Consider the following 22,651-nt stretch of genomic DNA (forward strand, 5'->3'; position numbering starts at 1 on the left):
TTGTTTAATGCCTTTCTGTGTGTGGATCACCTCCTTTGCTATCACTGGAGAGCTAGCAATGGGCGACTTCCAAACTCAAAACATATTTCAATAACAACCATAAAGAAAAATCTCATAATATCACACACATTAACAATATACATATTTTGACAGAAGAGTGGGTTTCAGCAGATCATGACCTTTCATATGGTGTCTTACATGGCATGCTTTGTATGAAATATCACAACCATACACGAATGATGAATATGAGGGTTACAGGGGGTACTTTGAGGTACCGCATGTCATATAGTACTTCCCTCTTAGGATGTCTGTCATTTACATAAGCCTTCCTGATTTCACTACCTTCTCGACCCTCATATCTGATCAGAAAATTTTCTCCCTTGCCTGATTTTCTCTCTCTGCTTTTATTTTTTCATTTTAACTTTATAACTATATTATTTAATACTGTGTAAAGATTTTGGGGATAAAGCCTATATGAAAAAAGCTGTACAAAATAAAATTGTATTCCACTGCCACCATAGAGAGGCAAAAAAAAAATTCCTTTTATAGAAGCAATTTCCAGTTACAAAAAAATAAATATTTAGTATGTGAACAGCTGATATTCATATTGACGGAAAAGGGGCTTCAATTCACATCTCCCAGCTAAAAGAATAGATAAACTATCTATCTATCTAGGTATCCTATCAAGCAGTCATGCTTATACTCTTTTTTTAAAATATCCATTGAGAGTGGGTATAATCAAGAGATCAATCAAACTCCAACCTGTCTTGCCAGGAAGGGAGGAGTAAAGGGTGAAGAGGTATAACTGGCCATATGGGTGTGTGACCAGGTTGTTCATCCTTTGGGTCTTCACTGGGAGGAATGGTGAGAGGTTAACTGTTTTTTTCTGTAATCTGTAAATATATTTGTAAGCTTCTGGCTGTAGTTGATGTTAGAACCTAATGTTAAATATGGTTATAATCATGTGTGGGGTGTGTGTGTTTCTTTGCACTGTCTGAAGTTCAGTACTTGTTGTTATTTCCCAAGTATTAAATACCAGTTTCAAAAGAATATCTCGTTTGACTAGTATGAATACATTAAAATCTGTAGAGCCAGGCTCTTAAACCTACTGTTGCACTGATAAATAAGGGGGGTGTTGAAATCTAGGTGTATGTGAGCTAAGTGCTAAAAGGCAAGCTTTGTACAGAGTATGGATTTAAGAAAGGCTGAATGATGGTTTGCAACTTTTATTTTAAAAGTTTCAGCTACTCTATAAGAGATAATGTAAAGTCATAATGGAACTAAACTTAATGACAATTGCAAACTCTGTTTTATGATTTAATCCGGTCAAGAAATGATAAGCCAACCCCCTGATTTAATAAAAGTACATAATATAATTAGTGTTGTGACTGAGTGTGACTGTTGTTGATTGTTTAATGGTACTTAACGTAACATGTTTTTTCTTTCCAAAGGACCTAACCATATGCCTATGCAAGGACCTGGGCCTAATCAACTCAGTATGACAAACAGTTCCATGAACATGTCTTCAAGTAGCCATGGGTCCATGGGCGGTTATAATCACTCAGTGCCATCTTCACAAAGCATGCCAGTGCAGAATCAGATGACTCTGAGCCAAGGACAGCCCATGAGCAACTATGGCCCCAGACCAAATATAAACATGCAACCAAACCAAGGTAAATGAAATTTAATTCCTATTAAGTGGGAGTCACCTAGAAAACGAGGCCTCTTACGTAAGCCTTTAAAGGTGGAAAAAAGCCTTTATTCCAAGTTAGTGTTTCCTTCTCTAAATATATTTATCTTTCTGTCCCTAAGGATCTTTGGGTGGGATCCATGAGGGGACTTAGGTGTAGCAATGCTGAGCACCACAGCACCTAACTAACCACTGGGGTCCACAAAGGTTGAGTTAGGCACAAAGACTACCTATACAATGAATGGGGAGAAGTAGGCACCTAAGAACATGATCCACAAAAGCCAGCACGCTAGCTGGGGAACTGCCTAAGGTAGCCCATAGGAGATGCTGACCAGAGCGGTGTATGCTAAGCCCCTTTCCTTTCTTGGAGATAGGCGCCTGAGGAGGAGAAGTCATTTGAACTGGGTCGATCATCTATCAGTTGAGTGCCCTAACCGCTAGGCTGTGGAAATGGTCTGATATGGGTGTCCCTCAATTTCTCCTGTTGAAGTTGGTCCACTTTAATGAAACATTGAATAGTTAAATATTAATTGAGCCAGAGATAGAGTTAGAATGATTCTGTATCGTAGTGGTTAGAGTACTCACTTGAGAGGTGGCCAGTCCCTGTTTGAATTCCTTCACCCCTTCATGAGGACGGGGTCTTGAACTGGGGGTTCTCCCACATCTTGGGTGAATACCCTGTCCACTTGGCTAAAGGTTATAAGGGAGGTCCTCCTTTTCTTTCTCTTCCCCTTTCCCCTAGGCTATATTGTGTAAACTAGCCTGAGGGGGCTGATCCAGTAGATGTGATCAGATGCTACCTAATGAATAGGGCCCCTTCTTTAAGCTTAGATGGCTGAATGCCTGTCTTTCTGGTTTGTGAATTATTCTCACTTTTAGGTGGGAGATAGGCATCTGGTTGCCTAGAGTGGGCAGCTGTGGAGGAGATAGGTGCTTAGGAGTGAGGCTCCAGTTCTCATGTCCAGAGGCAAAAGCTTAGGTGCCAAGTGAGTTTAAGCACTTATGAAGTTAGACAGCAGCGGAGCTGGAGTTTTCTGGATCACAATGGTCCTAAAAATGGGCATGAGGCACCTAAGTACCTTTGTGGATCCCACCCTTTGTCTCTTCTCCTGCCTTTTAGTCACTTAATTGTTTTCAGTCATTGGGCCACATTCAGACATGCCACATTCAGACATAGTGTGAACCACTGGAAATATCTGCTTTTGTCAGATCTGAAGGGAATCTATGTCTTTTTTTGTAGTGTTATTTATGTAACATTCTGCATTTAGTGAAGATCGTGATATAAGAGAGTTACTACATTGCTGTGTGTATCTCCTGTAGAAATTTACTGTGGTAAAACAATACATTTTTCTTTTTAAGTATTGATACACAAATCACTCTTCAATCTCATGGATTAATTGAGTAATTAAGATTAGATAGTCCCAGTAAACATATATAGGAGACTATCTAATATTATGTATACATATGTATCTGTGTTCTCTATCACACATATGTTTTTAATTTGGAATACCTGTTTCTTTTATATTAGGAATAGAATTTCAGTCCCAGACACAAATCTGTTTCTACATAGTATTTTCTGATTATGTCTTTATGCATAAAGTAACAATTCAGAATGAATTCTGTATCGAAGATATTTATCCAGAATAAACAGCAGAGATGCTCTATCCTGTTGGCAGTGTCGTCCTTGTGTTAGTGCCAAATACACTGCAGTATAAAAATATCATACTACCACAATGGACAAAACTATTAACTTGTCTCTATGCTATGTATTCACACACATGCTCTTAACAGACAGGGCAGAACACCGCTTGCTGGTTGTGAAGTCTTACTGCATTTGATTTGAATACGCTGTCCTCTAAAAGCCAAACTATGGAATCCAAAATGTAAATGCAGTAATTAAAACATGTTTGTTATCTATCTATCTGGATTGTATGTCAAACAAGTCAACTAAAGAATACGTGTGGGGCTCCCTTTACTTCATCTGCTATGAGAGAAAATGTTTTTTATTTTGGCAGAGTTTCTCTTTGGTTACTAATATACATAATACTGTAGTGTGAATTGAGATTGAGTTTTTCTTTCCAATATTGTCTTTTGTTCCATGTTTTGTTGCACATCTGTCTGTCTGTCCGTGAAGGAATCCTTTTTATTTTTATTAGGTCAGCTAGAGGTTCAAATCAACAGGAAGATCCAGTCAGTGTTAGTACAGAAGACAGTCCAACCACGAGTTTGGTTACTGTTAGCAAAAGCAAGAAAACTGATGATTCTGAGATTAACCACAGTCGTAGTTACACAGCTCTAAGAAATCTGGTAGTTAAGAAAAAGTACACTAGAAACATGGCTGTGATTGCAAATCGGAGCAAATATACCTTTGGCTGTAAGTTGTTAAATTTTGTGTTTTTGTTAGGCAGTGGGTCTGGGAGCATTTTTTTTATAACATTTGTGAATCGTTTTAGAAAAGTATTGGGCATACTGCAGCTGAGGTTTACCTTAATTATGAAGACTTGACTCTTAATAAGGAAAGTAAATGATGTAGGTAGAAGTAAATACAGGGAAAGAATTAAACTAAATATCTGCAAAAATCGGTGTATTTTGTAAGTAACTGATCAACTTCAGAGTAGAGTGGGGTGTCTCGTTAGGGGACGAGACGCCCCTACTCTACTTGCGCTACGTTGATGACATCTACATCATCTGGACGCATGGAAAAAAGCCCTTGAGGAATTCCACCATGATTTCAACAATTTCCATCTCACCATTAACCTCAGCCTGGACCAGTCCACACAAGAGATCCACTTCCTGGACACTACAGTGCTAATAGGCGATGGTCACATAAACACCACCCTATACTGGAAACCTACTGACCGCTATACTTACCTACATGCCTCCAGTTTTCATCCAGACCACACCACACGATCCATTGTCTACAGCCAAGCTCTAAGATACAACCGCCTTTGCTCCAACCCCTCAGACAGAGACAAACACCTACAAGATCTCTATCAAGCATTCTTACAACTACAATACCCACCTGCTGAAGTGAAGAAACAGATTGACAGAGCCAGAAGAGTTCCCAGAAGTCACCTACTACAGGACAGGCCCAACAAAGAAAATAACAGAACACCACTAGCCATCACCTTCAGCCCCCAACTAAAACCTCACAAGCACATCATCAAAGATCTACAACCTATCCTGGGGACGATCCCTCACTCTCACAGATCTTGGGAGACAGGCCAGTCCTCACTTACAGACAGCCCCCCAACCTGAAGCAAATACTCACCAGCCACCGCACAACAAAAACACTAACCCAGGAACCTATCCTTGCAACAAAGCCCGTTGCCAACTGTGTCCACATATCTATTCAAGGCACACCATCATAGGACCTAATCACATCAGCCACACTATCACAGCCTCGTTCAGCTGCACATCTGCCAATGTGATATATGCCATCATGTGCCAGCAATGCCCCCTGCCATGTAGATTGGCTAAACCGGACAGTCTTTACATAAAAGAATAAATGGACACAAATCAGACGTCAAGAATTATAACATCCAAAAACCAGTTGGAGAACACTTCAGCCTCCCTGGACACTCAATTACAGACCTAAATGTCGCAATTCTCCAACAAAAAAACTTCAGAAACAGACTCCAACAAGAAACAGCAGAACTGGAATTAATCTGCAAGCTGGACATCATTAAATTAGCCTTGAATAAAGACTGGGAGTGGATGAGTCATTACACTCACTAAAAACTATTTCCCTATGCTACTTTTCCCCTTACTGTTACTCACACCTGTTAACTCTTTGAAATGGGCCATCCTGATTATCACTACAAAAGTTTTTTTTCTCCAGCTGATAATAGCCCACCTTAATTGATTAGTCTCGTTACAGTTGGCATGGCAACACCCATTTTTTCATGTTCTCTGTGTATGTGTATGTTCCTACTGTATTTTCCACTGCAAGCATCCGATGAAGTGCGTTTTAGCCCACGAAAGCTTATGCCCAGATAAATTTGTTAGTCTCTAAGGTGCCACGAGTACTCCTCATTTTTTTTTTTTTTGTTAGTACTTTAATGGATTTTCAAAGAGAGGATGGAGCAGCATCTAAAGAAATCATTACTTTGCTTCACTGTGGAGCAGGAAATGTTGCTGAGACAATTATACCGGTGGAGCTGGTAACACTGCTAGTATCACACAGCTGGCCATGGAACTCTCTAGACAGTTAATGTTGATTTTTGTTAACTCTTGGAAAATTGGGGAATTTACAGAAGACGAAGAAAGCAAATGTTGAAACAATATTGAAAAAGGGTAAATGGGATGACTTTGGTTAATTATAGGCCTGTCACTCTGACATTGATCCCAGGCAGCATAACGAAACAGCTAATATGGGATTCGATTAATAAAGAATTAAAAGAGGGAAATATAATTAATGCAAATCAACATGGTTTTATGGAAAATAGATCCTCTCCAATTAACTTGGTATCTTTTTTTGATGAGATTACAAGTTTGATTCATAAGGATAAATGTATTGATGTAATATACTTAGATTTTTACTTCATACCACATAATGTTTTGATTAAAAAACTAGAAATGATCAACAGGTCACACATTAAGTGGATTTTAAACTGTCTGTCTGACAGTTCTCAAAATGTAATTGTAAACAGGGAATCATCAAGCATGTGTGTTTCTAGAGGAGTCCTTCAGGGAGCGATTCGGGGCCTACGCTGTTTAACATTTTATCAGTGACCTTGAAGAAAACACAAAATCATCACTGATGAAGTTTGTAGATGACACAAAGATTTGGGGGAATGGTAAAAAAAAATGAAGAGGACATGCCACTGATCCAAAGCAATCTGGATTGTGTGTTAAGCTGGGAACAAGTAAACCATATATGCTTTTTAATATGGCCAAATGTAAAGTTATACATCTAGGAAAAAAGAAGGTATCCATACTTACAGGATGGAGGCTCTGTCAGCTGAACAGGGACTCCCTGTGCAATGCTGTGATCAAAAGAGCTAATTCAATTTCTGAAGTAGGATTACGGAGGTTATATTACCTCTGTATTTCACATCAACGCAACTGCTACTGGAATACTGTGTTCATTTCTGATGTCCACAATTCAAGAAGGATATTGATAAATTGGAGCGGGTTCAGAGAAGAGCCATAAGAATGAATAAAGGATTAGAAAACATGCCTTATAGACTTAAGGCACTCAATCTATTAACAGAGAGAAGGTTAAGGAGTGACTTGATCACATTTGATACCTACATGGGGGAAAAAATTTTGATAACGGGTTCTTCAGTGTAGCAGACAAAGTTATAACAAGATCCAGTGTCTGGAAGTTGAAGGTACACAAATTCAGACTGGAAATAAGGCACACATTTTTAAGAGTGAGGATAAAAAACTATTGGAACAACTTACCAAGTGTTGTGGTGGATTCTTTATTACTGGCAACTTTAAGGTCAAGATTGGATGCTTTTCAAAAGATAAGCACTAGTTCAAACAAGCATTAAATCAGGGGAGTTCTGTGGCTTGTGTTACGTGGGAGGTCAGACTAGATTATCACAATGGTCCCTTCTGGCTGTGGAATCTATGAAATAGAGCACCCAAAATTAGTGGATATTTTTGACTTTAATCACTCCATGCCTCTGTCCCCTAGTATCTGCAAAATTGAGATAATAATACCATCTCACCTCAGGGATGTTGTGAAAATAAACTCATTAATGTTTGTGAAATAGTCAGATACTATATAAGTGATGTGTTCCATAGAAAAACTCATGAAGAAATTAATAATTCAGTCTTCAGGGCAGGGTTTGAATAATGTGGTGGAAATAAGGCATGAGCCACACACTGAACAATGATGATAAAATATTATGGCTGGGGTGGCCATCCTGAACCTGAGAAGGAGCCAGAATTTACCAATGTACATTGCCAAAGAGCCACAGTAATATGTCAGCAGCCCCCCATTAGCTCCCCCTGCTCCCAGCGCCTCCCACCCACTGGCAGCCCCGTTGATCAGCGCCTCCCCCTCCCTCCCTGCATCTCCCAATCAGCTGTTTTGTGGTGTGCTGGGGGGAGGGGGAGGAGCGAGGGCAGGCTCAGGGGAGGGGGCAGGAAGGGGTGGGTGGGGGCAGGGCCTGTGGCTGAGCCAGGGGTTGAGCAGTGAGCACCTCCCGGCACATTGGAAAGTTGGCACCCTATAGCTCCAGCCCCAGAGTCGGTGCCTATACAAGGAGCCGCATATTAACTTCCGAAGAGCTGCATGTGGCTCTGGAGCCACACGTTGGCCACCCTTGTATTATGGTATAGCTGCTTGTTCAGTGAGTACTGTCCATCCTGTGCACTGAATGAGGAAGTGGTCTTGTGGAAAAATGCATGTGATCATGTAATTAAAAGGGGATGCATATGCTCAGGGGCTAAATTAAGGCTGCATATAGGTAACCTTTAATTATGGCACTTGCTAACTTTTGAGTGCTGAATCTGCAACATTAATATTTTTTTTAACACTTTTTCTGTGTACGCAGTTACTAGTATGAAGTCATACAGAAGTTGTCATTTGAGTGATGGTATTAGTAGGATAGGAATGAAAAAACTTTTTAGTATGGCAACAAGTCCAGTAATGTGATTTGTTATCAGTATCCACTGTATTAATCATTGACTTGCACTAATTTATAAGACACCTGCTGAAGGAATGCCTTGCATGAAAATCTAGTGCCTTCACAAGATTATTTTACAAGGTCAGTCCTGTTACAACTGAAAATTTTAGTCTTCTTGGGTTTTGGAAAATGAGTGGTGTTAAGTTCCACAGGTGACTCTCATATTGAAGCTGTTGTACCACTCTGAGAAAACAGCAAGGAATATTAGCCAACCTTTATGAAGAATATGGGAATGTAAAGTGGCTGAGCGAATGTGGAACAAAAACTCTTTGTCTCCCCCCCCCCTTTTTTTTTTTTTGGTATAAAATCCTACAAGTTTATTGGTACAGTATATTGAATAAGATATTTTGCCAATTTTAACAAGACATTTTTGCTATCTGGAGACTGCTGTAAGCAGAATTTTTCAACAAACCGAAGTCTCTAGTTACTTAGAAATGACTTCCTTATGTAGATTGAACAGAATTGACCTTCCTGCATTATGGTGACAAACTATCGAACTCAAGTACTTTGATTTAATTGGGGATCGGTCTTGGTCTGAGCTGGGGGTTGGACTAGATGACCTCCTGAGGTCCCTTCCAACCCTGATATTCTGTGATTCTATGATTTAACAAAAAAGGACAAAATAAATAACACAGCCTTCTCAGGAATCCTGTTTTTCATGTCCCTCTGCAGACCACTTTGGTAGACCCCATTCCCCTGCCCAAGCTGAGATGTGAGCCAAGTATCTCTGACTCACTAGTCTCCATATACTAAACTTTAGACACATGTTGTCTACCCAGTTAAACAGCCGAAGTATAGCTCTGGATGTCATGTTTGCCTTTCCAGTTGTTGAGGGCTCATTGCAGGACTGTTTGCTGAACCTGATGGTAAGATTTTAAAGACATTTTTATTTATTTAAATATATAAAATATCCTTCCAGACTTCTGGCCACTGTACAGTAGTTACAAACAAATATGTAAGAGATCACAAACACCACTAACTCCAGTGAAGCAAACTTCTCCTTTTTCGTATACTCCAAAATCCTAAACAGCAGTCTCCTACCCAGTCAGTAAAAGACTGGAAAGATAAATTTCAGAGTAACAGCCGTGTTAGTCTGTATTCGCAAAAAGAAAAGGAGTACTTGTGGCACATTGTAAGGAGAGTGATCACTTTAGATAAGCTATTACCAACAGGAGAGTGGATTTGTGGGGCGGGGGAGAAAACCTGGATTTGTGCTGGAAATGGCCCAACTTGATTATCATACACATTGTAAGGAGAGAGATCACTTTAGATAAGCTATTACCAGCAGGAGAGTGGGGTGGGGGGAGAGAAAACCTTTTGTAGTGGTAAACACCCACTTTTTCATGCTTTGGGTGTATAAAAAGATCTTCTGTACTTTCCACAGTATGCATCCGATAAAGTGAGCTGTAGCTCACGAAAGCTTATGCTCAAATAAATTGGTTAGTCTCTAAGGTGCCACAAGTACTCCTTTTCTTTTTGGAAAGATAAATGAGCCTAACATAGGGTGCTGATTGTCACACAGTTCAGGCACTAGGGAAGAAGTGATTTCAGTTGTTGAGGACCCTTCACTCTGAATGCCCTGCTACCAGCCCCTTCCCATTTAAACAGAGGGCTGTTAGTTTGAACACCTCTGCTGATTGCTATTGCCATGGTGGAACACACAAGGCAAGACAGTCTCAAATATAACCAACACCCAACCATTTGGAATCCATAAGTAAAAAAAAAAAAATACAACATCTTAAACTTATGCATTTCATTTTATACTGACTTCAATTTCAGATGGTTTTAAAGGGTAGTTACCTATAGGAATTATACCTTGACGAAATAAAGGCATGGCTGATTGTGAACAGAGTCTGCTTTCAACAGATGCCACGTCTTACTTGTCAAATACAAAGGTTTAAATAGTTGAAATGCTTTGAATTAGAAATATTAGGTGTTTTGCCCATCTGGCAAATTATTATTTTAGTTTCTTAAATGTCTTCTCAAAAATGAGGAGGCCTAGAAACTTCAAATCTAGTTTGCAAGGTGAAGGCCTTGTAAAGCGTTAGTTCCTTCTGCTATTTTTCAATTAGTGATACATATTGGAAAGATATTTCTGGTTTATTAGGAATAACAAATTGCTCCCTTGACATATTAAAGGGTTAGAGATCCTGCTGAAGAATCTTTTAAGTTTTCCCTGTAACATGAGCAAGGCTTGCAAAAGGTATGAAGTTTTGTCTGTTTATCATTTGTCTGTCACCTGTGGAGTTTCTAAGCTGCCAAGATCCTAGAAGACATTAGCAGTTAAATGTATGCTTCATTGGGGTTCCTAAATGCTGCAGCAGCTCCTGCAGAGCTCCTGTGTTATAGGATTCAGAGTAACAGCCGTGTTAGTCTGTATTCACAAAAAGAAAAGGAGTACTTGTGGCACCTTAGAGACTAACCAATTTATTTGAGCATGAGCTTTCGTGAGCTACAGCTCACTTCATCAGATGCATCTGATGAAGTGAGCTGTAGCTCACGAAAGCTCATGCTCAAATAAATTGGTTAGTCTCTAAGGTGCCACAAGTACTCCTTTTCTTTTTGTGTTATAGGAATTCTTCTCACCAGTTATCAGCCCATCATAGCTAGCTGTCGGTTCCAGCTTTGTGACCAAGTACTCTTTATTTTAAAGGAGTACTTGTGGCACCTTAGAGATTAACGAATTTATTTGAGCTTAAGCTTTCGTGAGCTACAGCTCAGTTGATCGGATGCATGCAGTGGAAAATACAGTGGGGAGATTGTATATACACAGAGGACATGAAACAATGGGTGTTACCATACACACTGTAACGAGAGTGATCAGGTAAGGTGAGCTATTACTAGCAAGAGAGAAAAAAAACCTCTTGTAGTGATAATCAAGGTGGGCCACGTCCAGCAGTTGACAAGAATGTGTGAGGAACGGTAGGGGGGGAAATAAACATGGGAAAATAGTTTTACTTTATGTAATGACACATTCACTCCCAGTCTGTATTCAAGCCTAATTTAATAGTGTCCAGTTTGCAAATTAATTCCAAATCAGCAGTCTCTCGTTGGAGTCTGTTTTTGAAGTTTTTTTGTTGAAGAATTGTGACTTTTAGGTCTTTAATCGAGTGACCAGAGAGATTGAAGTGTTCTCCGACTGGTTTTTGAATGTTATAATTCTTGACATCTGATTTGTGTCCATTTTTTCTTTTACGTAGAGACTGTCCGGTTTGGCCAATGTAAATGGCAGAGGGGCATTGCTGGCACATGATGGCATATATCACATTGGTTGCTGTGCAGGTGAACGAGGCTGTGATAGTGTGGCTGATGTGATTAGGCCCTATGATGGTGTCCCCGAATAGATATGTGGACAGAGTTGGCAACGGGCTTTGTTGCAAGGATAGGTTCCTGGGTTAGTGTTTTTGTTGTGTGGTTGCTGATGAGTATTTGCTTCAGGTTGGGGGGCTGTCTGTGAGCAAGGACTGGCCTGTCTCCCAAGATCTGTGAGAGTGATGGGTCGTCCTTCAGGATAGGTTGTAGATCCTTGATGATGCTCTGGAGAGGTTTTAGTTGGGGGCTGAAGGTGACGGCTAGTGGCGTTCTGTTATTTTCTTTGTTGGGCCAGTCCTGTAGTAGGTAACTTCGGGGTACTCTTCTGGCTCTGTCACTGGAGTATAAACTGCAGAATATTTACCCTGTTTTCCATTCAGATAATAATATTTGTTAAAGCTATCCTGGACTCAATAAAAGCCATGTCTTTCCCTCCAGGGGAAAGATTTGTGGACATTTGCGAAGACATACTTTTCCTGAAAGTGAGCCCGCAAAGATCAGCGTGATTTGCTTCACACAGAGGAATCTTGTGGCCTCTTCCATGATGTAACCTCTTATCTGCAACTATAGATGAGACCATTTCAGCATTGGGTGGCAGTAAACTTCAGCATGACTGCATCTTTAACTATTCCTTCAAAAATTCTCAAGTTTTCCTATAGTTGAGAATTAACGTATAACATACTAATGGAACTCTCCTGCAATCTTCTTCCTCTGTCAGCAGTAGTCCTCACAGACATTCCCATTCTGGGCCTCTCTTCCAAAATGAACAATTCACAGTCATTGGAATATGTTCTAGAGCAGCAAACCATCAGATGGGCTGTAAATAAATCTTTAATAACAATAACAACAAAAAACCAGATCAAAAAGGGAGTCCTGTCATCTAATATTTTAGTTTGTTTTTTGCAGAGTGGGGGTTGTTTTTTTGTTATAGTCTTATTCAGTTTTGTATTCTAAGTATGAAACTAAATATGGCATAAAACTGTAACCGAAAAACAAACAAACAAAAAACCACTACTGGACCCCACCCTCCAACCCTTCTAAAAAACAAACAAAAACTACACCTCCCCAAACTGCTGCATGAAGTGGTTCCATTCTGGAAACTGATAGAACTCATGGTTCATCTTCTTGGTGCCATCCTTATAAAGGAGACCTGGATCAAACTGGAAAGAAGCCAAGTGCTTTGTTATTAACATAATACACAGTTAGGCTGATGCAGAGTAGTGGATTCTCATTGTGGCTTTACAAAGCATTAATGAAGTTCTAATTTAAAAAGCAAATAGAAAACCTCTACATTGCACCATGGGGAGCCAACACATTTTATCACATTGTATTGTGACTAATATTAATATTGTTAATTAACAAGCTTTCCTGAGATCTAGGAATGTTATGGCAACTAGTTTTTATTTCTTTAAGACTGTTCTTGTTCTCAGTACTTTCAGACAGAGCTGTAGTCAAGTGGAATGGTCTGAATTGTCCAATTGTTTGGAAAATCCAGAATATGAAATACAATTTCAGTTAAGTGAAAAATAATTTCAGCATCTTCATTTTAACACTTTTATTCAGTACTTTAAAATTGGAACATAGAAATTGTCATACTAGAGAACAGAAGCAGGATTTTTAATTCTGTGGTCTTAATTAATGGCCTATATTTATCATCAAAAGAAAATGTGGAACATCTGTTTTCTCCTTAATGCTGCTTTTTTGCCTCCTCTTGTTGAGAACTTTTTGGCTACCTCCCCCACTAACACACTTAGAACAGCCTCCCTCTTACTGTGCTCTTAATTAATTTAATTACAATTTGTTTAAACTAAACTGAAGTCTGTCCACTTCTGAATGAGAGTGTGCATATAGAGGTTTAATGCACTTTACAATCACACCTTCAGTTAATTTGATTTAACTTTCTTGAATGTTACCATGTAATATTCCTCTTATAAGTCTATCCTCAAAATTGGCTGCTTTTAGCTAGTTTTCCGCCATTAAATTTCTGCTATGATACTTTCTGCTCCTAGTTTAGCACCTGACCATTTAAAAAAAAGAAAAGAAAAAATCATTTTTAATAGTTTGTTTTGATTTGTTATGCTGTTTTAAAGGATTTTAATACAGATCAGGATTTAGAAAAGAAACAGACATACAAACAATTTAGCACCTTGTTGGACTTTTCTTGCCCTAATGATCTTAATAGTGGAATAACGTAGACTCTTCACATTTTACCTCTTGTTAAGATTTAGTGAAATCTGGTACCTTAACCTCCCTGTGATGACACCATGAAGGGAGAAGGGATTCTAATATTTCTTTAAAAAGTAGTTTAATCTAATCTGTAATCACAATCATATGGTTGTCAGTACAGGGCAGAGTTAAGGTTGTTTGAATGCTGTTATAAATTTAGCCTTGTCTCTGAATTTCCTGAGTTTATAATGCTTTTGTTTTAGGATAATTAAACTTATTTTTATTATTTATTTGTATTGTGGTAGTGCCTTGGTGGCCCAGTCATGGACTAGAACCCCATTGGGCTAGACGTGTAACGAAAATACTATCCTGGCTCTAGACAGCTTTTAATCTAAGTAACATACATTTAAAAAATATATATAATTACTGATGTGTACTTCCAATCTTAACTGCAGTGTAGTTTTAATCTGAGAATATTGTAATAGGAACAAAGTGACCTCTGTAGTTACAGTTGCATGAGAATTATGCATTTCTTGCAGATTAAATTCAGTGGTGATAAATGCAAAGTAGTGCACGTTAGAAAACATCCCAATTATACATACAGTATGATGGGGTCTAAATTAGCTGTTACCACTCAAGAAAGAGATCTTGGAGTCATTGTGGATAGTTCTCTGAAAACATCTGCTCAGTGTGCAGTGGCAGTCAAAAATGCTAACAGAATGTTAGGAAGCATTAGGAATGGGATAGATAATAAGACAGAAAATATCATTATGCCACTATATAAATCCATGGTACACCCACCCCTTGAGTCCTGTGTGCAGTTCTGGTTGCCCCAATCTAAAAAAAGGTACATTAGAAAAGGAAAAGGTGCAAAGAAGGGCAGCAAAAAGGATTAAGGGTATGGAACAGCTTCCATATAAGGAAAGATTAAAAAGACTTGGACTATTCAGCTTGGAAAAGAGACAACTAAGGGGGAGATATGATAGAGATTTATAAAATCATGAATGGTGTGGAGAAAGTGAATAAGGAAGTGTATTTACCTCTTCACTTCACACAAGAACCAGAGGTCACCCGATGAAATTAATAGGCAGCAAGTTTAAAACAAACAAAAGGAAGTATTTCATACAATGCACAGTCAACCTGTGGAATTCGTTGCCAAGGGGTGTTATGATATATTATAGCCAGAGCTATAATTGGATTAAAAAGACTTAAATAAATTCATGAAGGGTAGGTCCATGAATTTCAATGATGCCTCCCCATGCTCTGGGTTTCCCTAGCCTCTGACTGCCAGTTGCTGGGACTGGATTATGGGATGGATCACTTGATGATTTCCCTGTTCTATTCATTCCCTTTCAAGCATCTGGCATTGGCCAGTGTCTGAAGACAAGATTTTGGCTAGATGGACCTTTGGTCTGATCCAGTATGAAAATGGAGTAGAAATGGTTCCATTAACTTTGAGCATGAGGAAAATAGGAATGAAAAATACAACATTCCCATTGTTTTGTTTTGTTTTTAAAAAGCTGTAACACCTTCTTGCAACCATCTTCATCCTTTTGGAGAAGTTCTGGTCTGTAAATTCATGACTGAATTAATTACCTCAGCTTGCATAACTCCAGAATTAAGCAATGCTAGATGGTACTGCTTTTGACATATATGTGTGGATTTGGTTATTAATAGTTTAAGATTTGATTTGTTACGTTGTTTTAAAGTATTTTAACACAGATCACGATTTAGAAAAGACATTATAGTTGCTTTTTTCCCCCCTCTACAGGTCCAATGATGCACCAGCAGCCACCTCCTTCCCAGCAATATAGTATGCCACAGGGAGGTGGGCAACATTACCAGGGCCAGCAGCCACCAATGGGAATGATGGGCCAAGTTAACCAAGGAAATCACATGATGAGTCAGAGACAGATTCCTCCGTATAGGCCACCACAGCAAGGTAAGACTCTACATTGAACTTCTCAGATTAGTTTAAATAACGATCTTGGCAATTTTTGTAAATAGTTTTTTGTCTACATCATATTTGAACGAAATTACTATGTGCACAATTTCAGGTTTCTTTGTCTCCAGTATATTTTTTCCTCCTTCTTAAACGTAGCTCTTGCAGCAGAAAAGCTATAGTTTGGACATGAATTTTGAAATTTATATCTCTTTTGTTTCAAGCTCATTTCTGAATAAAAAGGGTGTCCAAAGAGTTTACACCCCAGAGAACCTGCTGTATGAAGAAGTAGAATTCAGTTTGTTGTCACAAAAGTTTGATATGTTTGGAAAATAATTAAATAACCCATTTGGTTCTAAAATTGCTCAACCACTAGAGGAAAGTGAGAGAAAATATAATTATATTCCACAGTCTTGTAATTTTTTTCTTAACTGCAGTCCTCTTTAAAAGATAGTCTGTATTTTTCTTGATGCATAGCTTAGTGCTGTTGCTGTTTTACATGTGTTCTTAAAATGAACTCTGAGCTAGAGTCACATACAGTAGAACCTCAGAGTTACGAACTGACCAGTCAATCACACAGGTCAGTTAGAACCAGAAGTACACAATCAGATAGCAGCAGAGCCAAATACAGTACACTACTGTGTTTAAACATAAACTACTAAAAAATAAAGGGAAAGCAGCATTTTTCTTCTGCATAGTAAAGTTTCAAAGCTGTATTAAGTCAATGTTCAGTTGTAAACGTTTGAAAGAACCATAATGTTTTGTTCAGAGTTATGAACATTTCAGAGTTACGAACAACCTCCATTCTTGAGGTGTTCGTAACTCTGAGGTTCTACTGTATATGCTATGGAGTCTAGTGCAGCCAAGCAAGTAGATGAAATATTTTGTCTGAAATGCAACAGCGTGGGTGGGGAGTACATTTGAGAAACATTTCTCATACTAAAACCAGAAATTAGCAAGCTTGTTAACAGAAAAAACAAGATACTTATGTATTGACTGGTTGTGGTTTTTCAGGCCCACCACAGCAGTACTCAGGCCAGGAAGACTATTATGGGGACCAATACAGTCATGGTGGACAAGGTCCTCCAGAAGGCATGAACCAGCAATATTACCCTGATGGTAATCTCTCATAATGTTAACTTTCCCATTTTCTATACCTGCCCAATATCAATGTAGACAGCTACTCAAAAACTATAGAATGGGGTGAAAATAGTTAGTAACTGATCACCATAACAGATCTTGTATTTATAAAAGCTTCTAAATTCAGAATTGTTACTATAATTTAAGATGCTAAAGAGAACTAATTTTACAGCTTGCTCAAAGTACATCATTTATAATACTTTTATTTTGACACCCTAATATTGGCTTTCATATTCTATAATGAGAATCCTCTCATTTAGCTACAAGTATGGAGGGTTCTTCTGTGTATGTATAATAACTGATCTGAATTAAAGCAGTCATGTTATACATCTGCTTTATGGTACTGTATGTGTACAAAGAGACAGAGTAATATATTTTTATAGCTAGAATACAGAAATAAAAAAACTTGCTTATAAGCATAATGTTTTGGGTTTTTTTATGATCTTATCCTATAACATAATTTATTTTTGATTTTAAGAACAAATTGCACAAATGTTTTGTTGCTGCTGTGGTGTGGGCCTTAAGCATACATACTGCTTGATAAAGGCATAAGATAGTCCCAGCCCTGAGGAGCTTGTTTGTTGAAAGGCATGGTCCTGTGGAATTCCCTCAATGCCTTCAGATCAGACTCTACATTAACATTACACAAATCAGTCCTTTTTCCTCTTTGAAGTAAGAGATCTGTATATAGTGTATTTGAACAAGGGGAATCAGGATTATACTGTAAGTTAGAAGATGGGGTTCCTTTTTTAATTTGTTTTGGTTTTGCTTAGGGAGAGGTTGGGTGAACAAATTGTATTTGTGGAAAAATACTGGCTGACTCATAGCTATTGTGATAGCCTGCTTGCCACTTAATGGTGTGTTTTGCGAAGTCCAAGGAACATGGTAATAGTAACAATTTTAAAAACATTCATAGCTCAATAAACCTCAAATCCTATCAGCATTTCAGAGCAAAATTTGTAAACACTTATTGAAATGAATTATTTATTTGAATTTAAAGTTTTAATTTTTAAAAATCAATATTTTAGCCAGGGCTAAAGCTATTATATATAGGCGTGGGCATCTGATTTTCATTTGTGTACGTTCAAAGATATTTCACAAGCTATGTTAAATCATATCATACAGTCTTAGTTCTGGAACTTATATTGTGTTTATACACATGATCTCATTTACTCTGTCCAAAAAAGAGTTAGCTGCATAACTTTCATAACTTTCAAATAGTTAAAGGTAATTCATGCATTTAATGCATTTAATGCATTCAGTTGAACATTATCAGTACAGATGAATTTACAAGGATCCACCATATTCTGTTAACTTCAGCAAGTATTATTGTTAAACAGCAGTGGATATGTTAAAATAATAATCTATAAAAATGTATACTAATAATGATGTAGAAGCGTCAGAGTCAGTTTTTAAGACGTTTGTGTTTAGTTCTTCATTTGTACCAAAGACCATTTATTTTTAGAACTTCTTGCTCTCTGCCTTATTTAGGCACTTTGATAAAATTTGTGCTAAAATTTTAACAAAATGAAAGCTTGTTCTCATGACTTGAGTTTCGCAAGAGGACACTATGATGGTAGTACATTTTAGTAATCTGCAGGAGAAATATATTGGGTCTTAAAACAACAAACAGGTAGGGTATTTTTCTCATGTTTTGGTTCCTAAGCCAGAGGGACCCATAGCCTCTGAAATTGAAGCTTCTTTTTTAATGATTGTGCTGATGAATGAGATTCTCCAGGGAAAATGTCTTCTTAAGATTGCTAGGAATGATGTTTGTGGGGGAAAAAATCAGCCTTGAGAAGTTTTTCTTTTGACACTTCTGAGCAAAATTTGCTATAAAAATATGTGATTCATAACTTCATTGAGCTTTGTTATATTTCACACTACTTTTAGCATATGCTTTTGAATTGGAGATCAGCCAAACAGGTGTTAAACAAAGTATGATAATTGCGTCCTTTGTTCATTCTAATTTAATTCAGGTTATTTACATGTGAAAGGCCTAAATGCTTTCATTTTTTTAAAATAAAAGATAAAGTACTTTTTCCCACCAACAAAGATTATCAGAAGGTTAAGACCATCCCTTCCTGTGATGTTGCTAAAACTAGTGCATTAAGCTTTTGTTCCCTGTCACATGTTAATTCAATATGAAAGGAAATCATATTGGTAAATCTTTGGCTAATACAATTGAAAAATCTTTTTTATGTATTTCCAGTTGACTTTTTTTTTGATTTTTCTGAAAGATGAAATATTTTTAGGGTTTTCACTCAGAGGCCATTAACGTTTCTTCCTGTCTCTTGTCGAATTGATGTAGGTCATAATGATTACGGTTATCAGCAACCGTCGTATCCTGAACAAGGCTACGATAGGCCTTATGAGGATTCCTCACAACATTACTACGAAGGAGGTATCTATATACCTTCACACACATACGCACATACATTCCCTTCCCTCCCCCACCACCTATGGGAACGAAAATTCGTGCACAAAACAATTTATACCCATGCAAAGCTCTTGTAGAATACTAGTTGCTGGCTGTCTTGAAAATTGCAGGGAACTTGAAGCATTCAAAATAATTTCTTGCAAACATCTAAAATATATAACCATAATTTGCCATTTCTAACAACAGTAAAATGACTAAAACACTGTTAGAGAACTTTTTTTTCCAATGGAAATTTTTTATTTAAACATAAATCCATTGGTTCATTTGTGTATATATATATATTTTTTTGTGTGTGTGTGTGTGTATATGTATATATATATATGTATATATATAAATATAGTGCCATTAGGAAACAGCTTGCTGATCTTGTGTAGCTAGTCTGTGCTCTCGTAGATGTCTTTAATTTTGTCTTTTTTTATTTTATTTAGCATAGTCATGATCTTATGACTGTGATGTTCCAGTAAATATACTGGTTGTTTGGCAGAGATGCTGAAAAAGCTGCAGTTCAACCTTGCAAACTTGGCTTTAACTGCAGTTTGTTTGGCCGAATTCCTTCTTTTTGGTTTGAGTTTTCTTTGTTTTATTAAGTTTTTGAAATCAAGATTGCATTTTCATTTTGTTCATGTGTTGTTGGCTGTCCATCTTAGAGAGAAATAGAAGTGTTGTAAACATCTTTAATTGTTTTTTTTTCTTGCAACCGTTTTGCAGGAAACTCGCAGTATGGTCAGCAGCAAGATGCATATCAAGGACCTCCTCAGCAGCAGGGTTACCCTCCACAACAGCAGCAGTACACAGGCCAGCAAGGTTATCCAGGACAACAGCAGGGTTATGGTAAGTAGCTGACAACAAGCTAGTTCTCACAAGAAAGACTATGAGTGAGATCCTCATCTCTGCTTAAGCCCCTTTATGGTGGGTGAAATGGCTGGACCAATATAAAGGGGCCCTAAAATCCCTGTATTCAGCTGCGGGAGGAGTCCCCCAGCACAGAAATTGCAGAATACAGCTTCCTGAGGGGGTGGAGCTGTGGCCAGGAGGGGGATGTTGGGGCAGCACATAGCACTGCAGAGGTTCTAGACTGTGTTGCGGCCCATAGGAGAGGTATATGTAACTTAGGCCGGTCCCAGAGCTAAGTTATACTGAGGGCCTTTCCAGTCCATACAGGAGCCTAGGATCAGGAGAGCACAAAAATAGCTATCTTAACCCCATAAAGCCGTCTTAATTCCCTGTGCTGCTGGGCTTCCAGTTCTGTGTTGCACCTCTTAGACACTCAGCATAGACTCTCACCTAACATTTATGTACTAGAGTTGAGCTTGGATCATTAAGTTCTTGCTTTCTCTGATGATATTTGTACCACTACTGTCACAAAAAATACTTGCACAGCTGTAGTCTTAAGAGATAATTTTGTGCTAGTACTAAGAATTTCCCCACACTAATGTATGGTAGCATTGGAAAACCACATCATTATTGTTAGGACTGTTAACCGCTTGGATTCATAACAAGGAGCACAGAGTGCATGTGTGTTTTTCTGCAGATTTTGAATCAGAACAGAGCATACTACACATTTTAAATTGTCCTTGCTTTCGTACTGTAAAAAGTTACACATTCATCTTAAAATAAACATCCTCTCGAAAGTTGACCGTGAACACCAGTTCCATAATTTGTATGTGAGATTGTGTATGCAATCATGATTGTGCGTGTAAATACTAGTTTCAGATCTGACCTAGTTGGGTTCGTGGTAGTGCTTTGTAAAGGATCTAGTTAGATTTGGGAGAGTTTCTTTTTGAAGTTGGGACTGGAGTGTTACAGTTTTGAAATATTCTTGTGTGTACCCAGAGCATTAAAAAAGCAAATAAATAAAATCTGACAAATTTGACTCATTTTTTCCATACACTCATTTTGAAAATCTGAGGTTCAGAATAAAAACATTAGAAGAAAGAGGTGAAACAAATATGATAGAACTGCTTATCCACACACACACCATGATTTGCACACCCAAACTAGCTCACTTTTCGATTACAGTTTCTTAAGTAGATAATGACGTCTTAAATTAATATATTTAATTCTTTTTTACAAAATCTCTTATGAACATTTACTAGTAAACTGTAAAGAATTATCATAAATAAAACTGAATTACATTTGTGAGATGAACAAAGTACATTTTGGGATGTAGTATCCGTGCTTTACTTAATATTTATCTGCTTACTCATTAATTTGCAAAAAATCAATTATTTGCAATCAGCGTCCCAGTAATTATTATGAATCCTCAAGGCTCTGTCCCACACCAGGAGAAGCACAGAGAACTGAGGCAGCATAGTTCAGGTGGATGTGATGCCTGAAGAGAATGGTAATGGAATATGGAGATTTTATCCTCTAGATCATCACTTTGAACCTCTCACAGATCCAAAGTTACCAAATTTGTTACCATCTGATGGCTGCTCAGTGATTAGGTAAAATGTGCACTTGTCAGCACTGAATCAAGTTGCTGTCTACGCAAGCCACATTTTGCTCCAGAAACAGATCTGCCTGTTTGTGTAAGAGCAAGCGCCCCTTCACCAGTTGTAGAACTTTATGGCTCTGTCTGGTCTTCAGGGGATCCAGTGGCAGGCACCAAAGAATGTAACTCTCTGTATTTGCCGTATGTATGTGGTTACCTACTTTAAGCTTGTTAAGTAATGGTGGTATTTCCTTGGTGTGTTCCTAGTTGCACAATGCAATATTTTTACCATTCTTTTCTTCACCCCTCCCTTTTTTGATTTGTCTTAATGATTTGCAGGTCCTTCACAGAGTGGTCCAGGACCTCAGTATCCTAACTATCCACAAGGGCAAGGCCAGCAGTATGCAGCTTATAGGCCCACACAGCCTGGACCACCACAGCCACCACAACAGAGGCCTTATGGATATGACCAGGTACAACTTTGTTTAGTAAAATCTACTAATTCTTGTGTGTTAATTTTACTGTTTTATTAATGAATTTTGGGGTATTGTCTCCCCTGGATGGATATATGTAACTCTCATTGCTTTTTATTTCCATTGGAATTATTCACATGCAGCTGGGAGAGTTGATTAGTCTATATCATTCTTTTCTGATTTGGCCAGACTATACTAAACTTTGCAAAGCTACTGTGTTATAAACAGCTCGCCATTGTATCAAAATTAATGTGAATCATTTTAGTCTAGTGATGAGAGTGACTTCAGTGGAAGTTGAGGGTACTAAGCATCTTGCAGGGTCACATTTTATTATTGCTCTGTACTGAACGTGGCTGAATGCCTTTTTTTTCTTTTCTTCTTTTTTTTTAAAGCATTCCCTTAGGGGCAAA

At 38.1% G+C, this 22,651-nt stretch overlaps 1 protein-coding gene across 5 annotated transcripts in view; it reads left to right on the forward strand.

Annotated features, from left to right (window-relative positions):
• The window catches only part of SS18 (SS18 subunit of BAF chromatin remodeling complex), a 64,051-nt gene that overhangs the window by 36,997 nt on the left and 4,403 nt on the right, over positions 1-22,651 (forward strand). For 2 of the 5 annotated variants that reach the window (XM_077810332.1, XM_077810336.1), the window contains exons 5-10: positions 1,452-1,673; positions 15,584-15,754; positions 16,769-16,873; positions 19,206-19,298; positions 20,043-20,165; positions 22,108-22,241. In XM_077810332.1, coding sequence (XP_077666458.1) covers positions 1,452-1,673; positions 15,584-15,754; positions 16,769-16,873; positions 19,206-19,298; positions 20,043-20,165; positions 22,108-22,241 — 848 coding nt within the window. The remainder of the gene's footprint in view (positions 1-1,451; positions 1,674-15,583; positions 15,755-16,768; positions 16,874-19,205; positions 19,299-20,042; positions 20,166-22,107; positions 22,242-22,651) is intronic. The other 3 variants (XM_077810334.1, XM_077810333.1, XM_077810335.1) reach the window with 3 other exon arrangements.

The sequence above is a fragment of the Eretmochelys imbricata genome, chromosome 2, assembly GCF_965152235.1.
Source record: "Eretmochelys imbricata isolate rEreImb1 chromosome 2, rEreImb1.hap1, whole genome shotgun sequence".
NCBI classification, from domain to species: domain Eukaryota; kingdom Metazoa; phylum Chordata; order Testudines; family Cheloniidae; genus Eretmochelys; species Eretmochelys imbricata.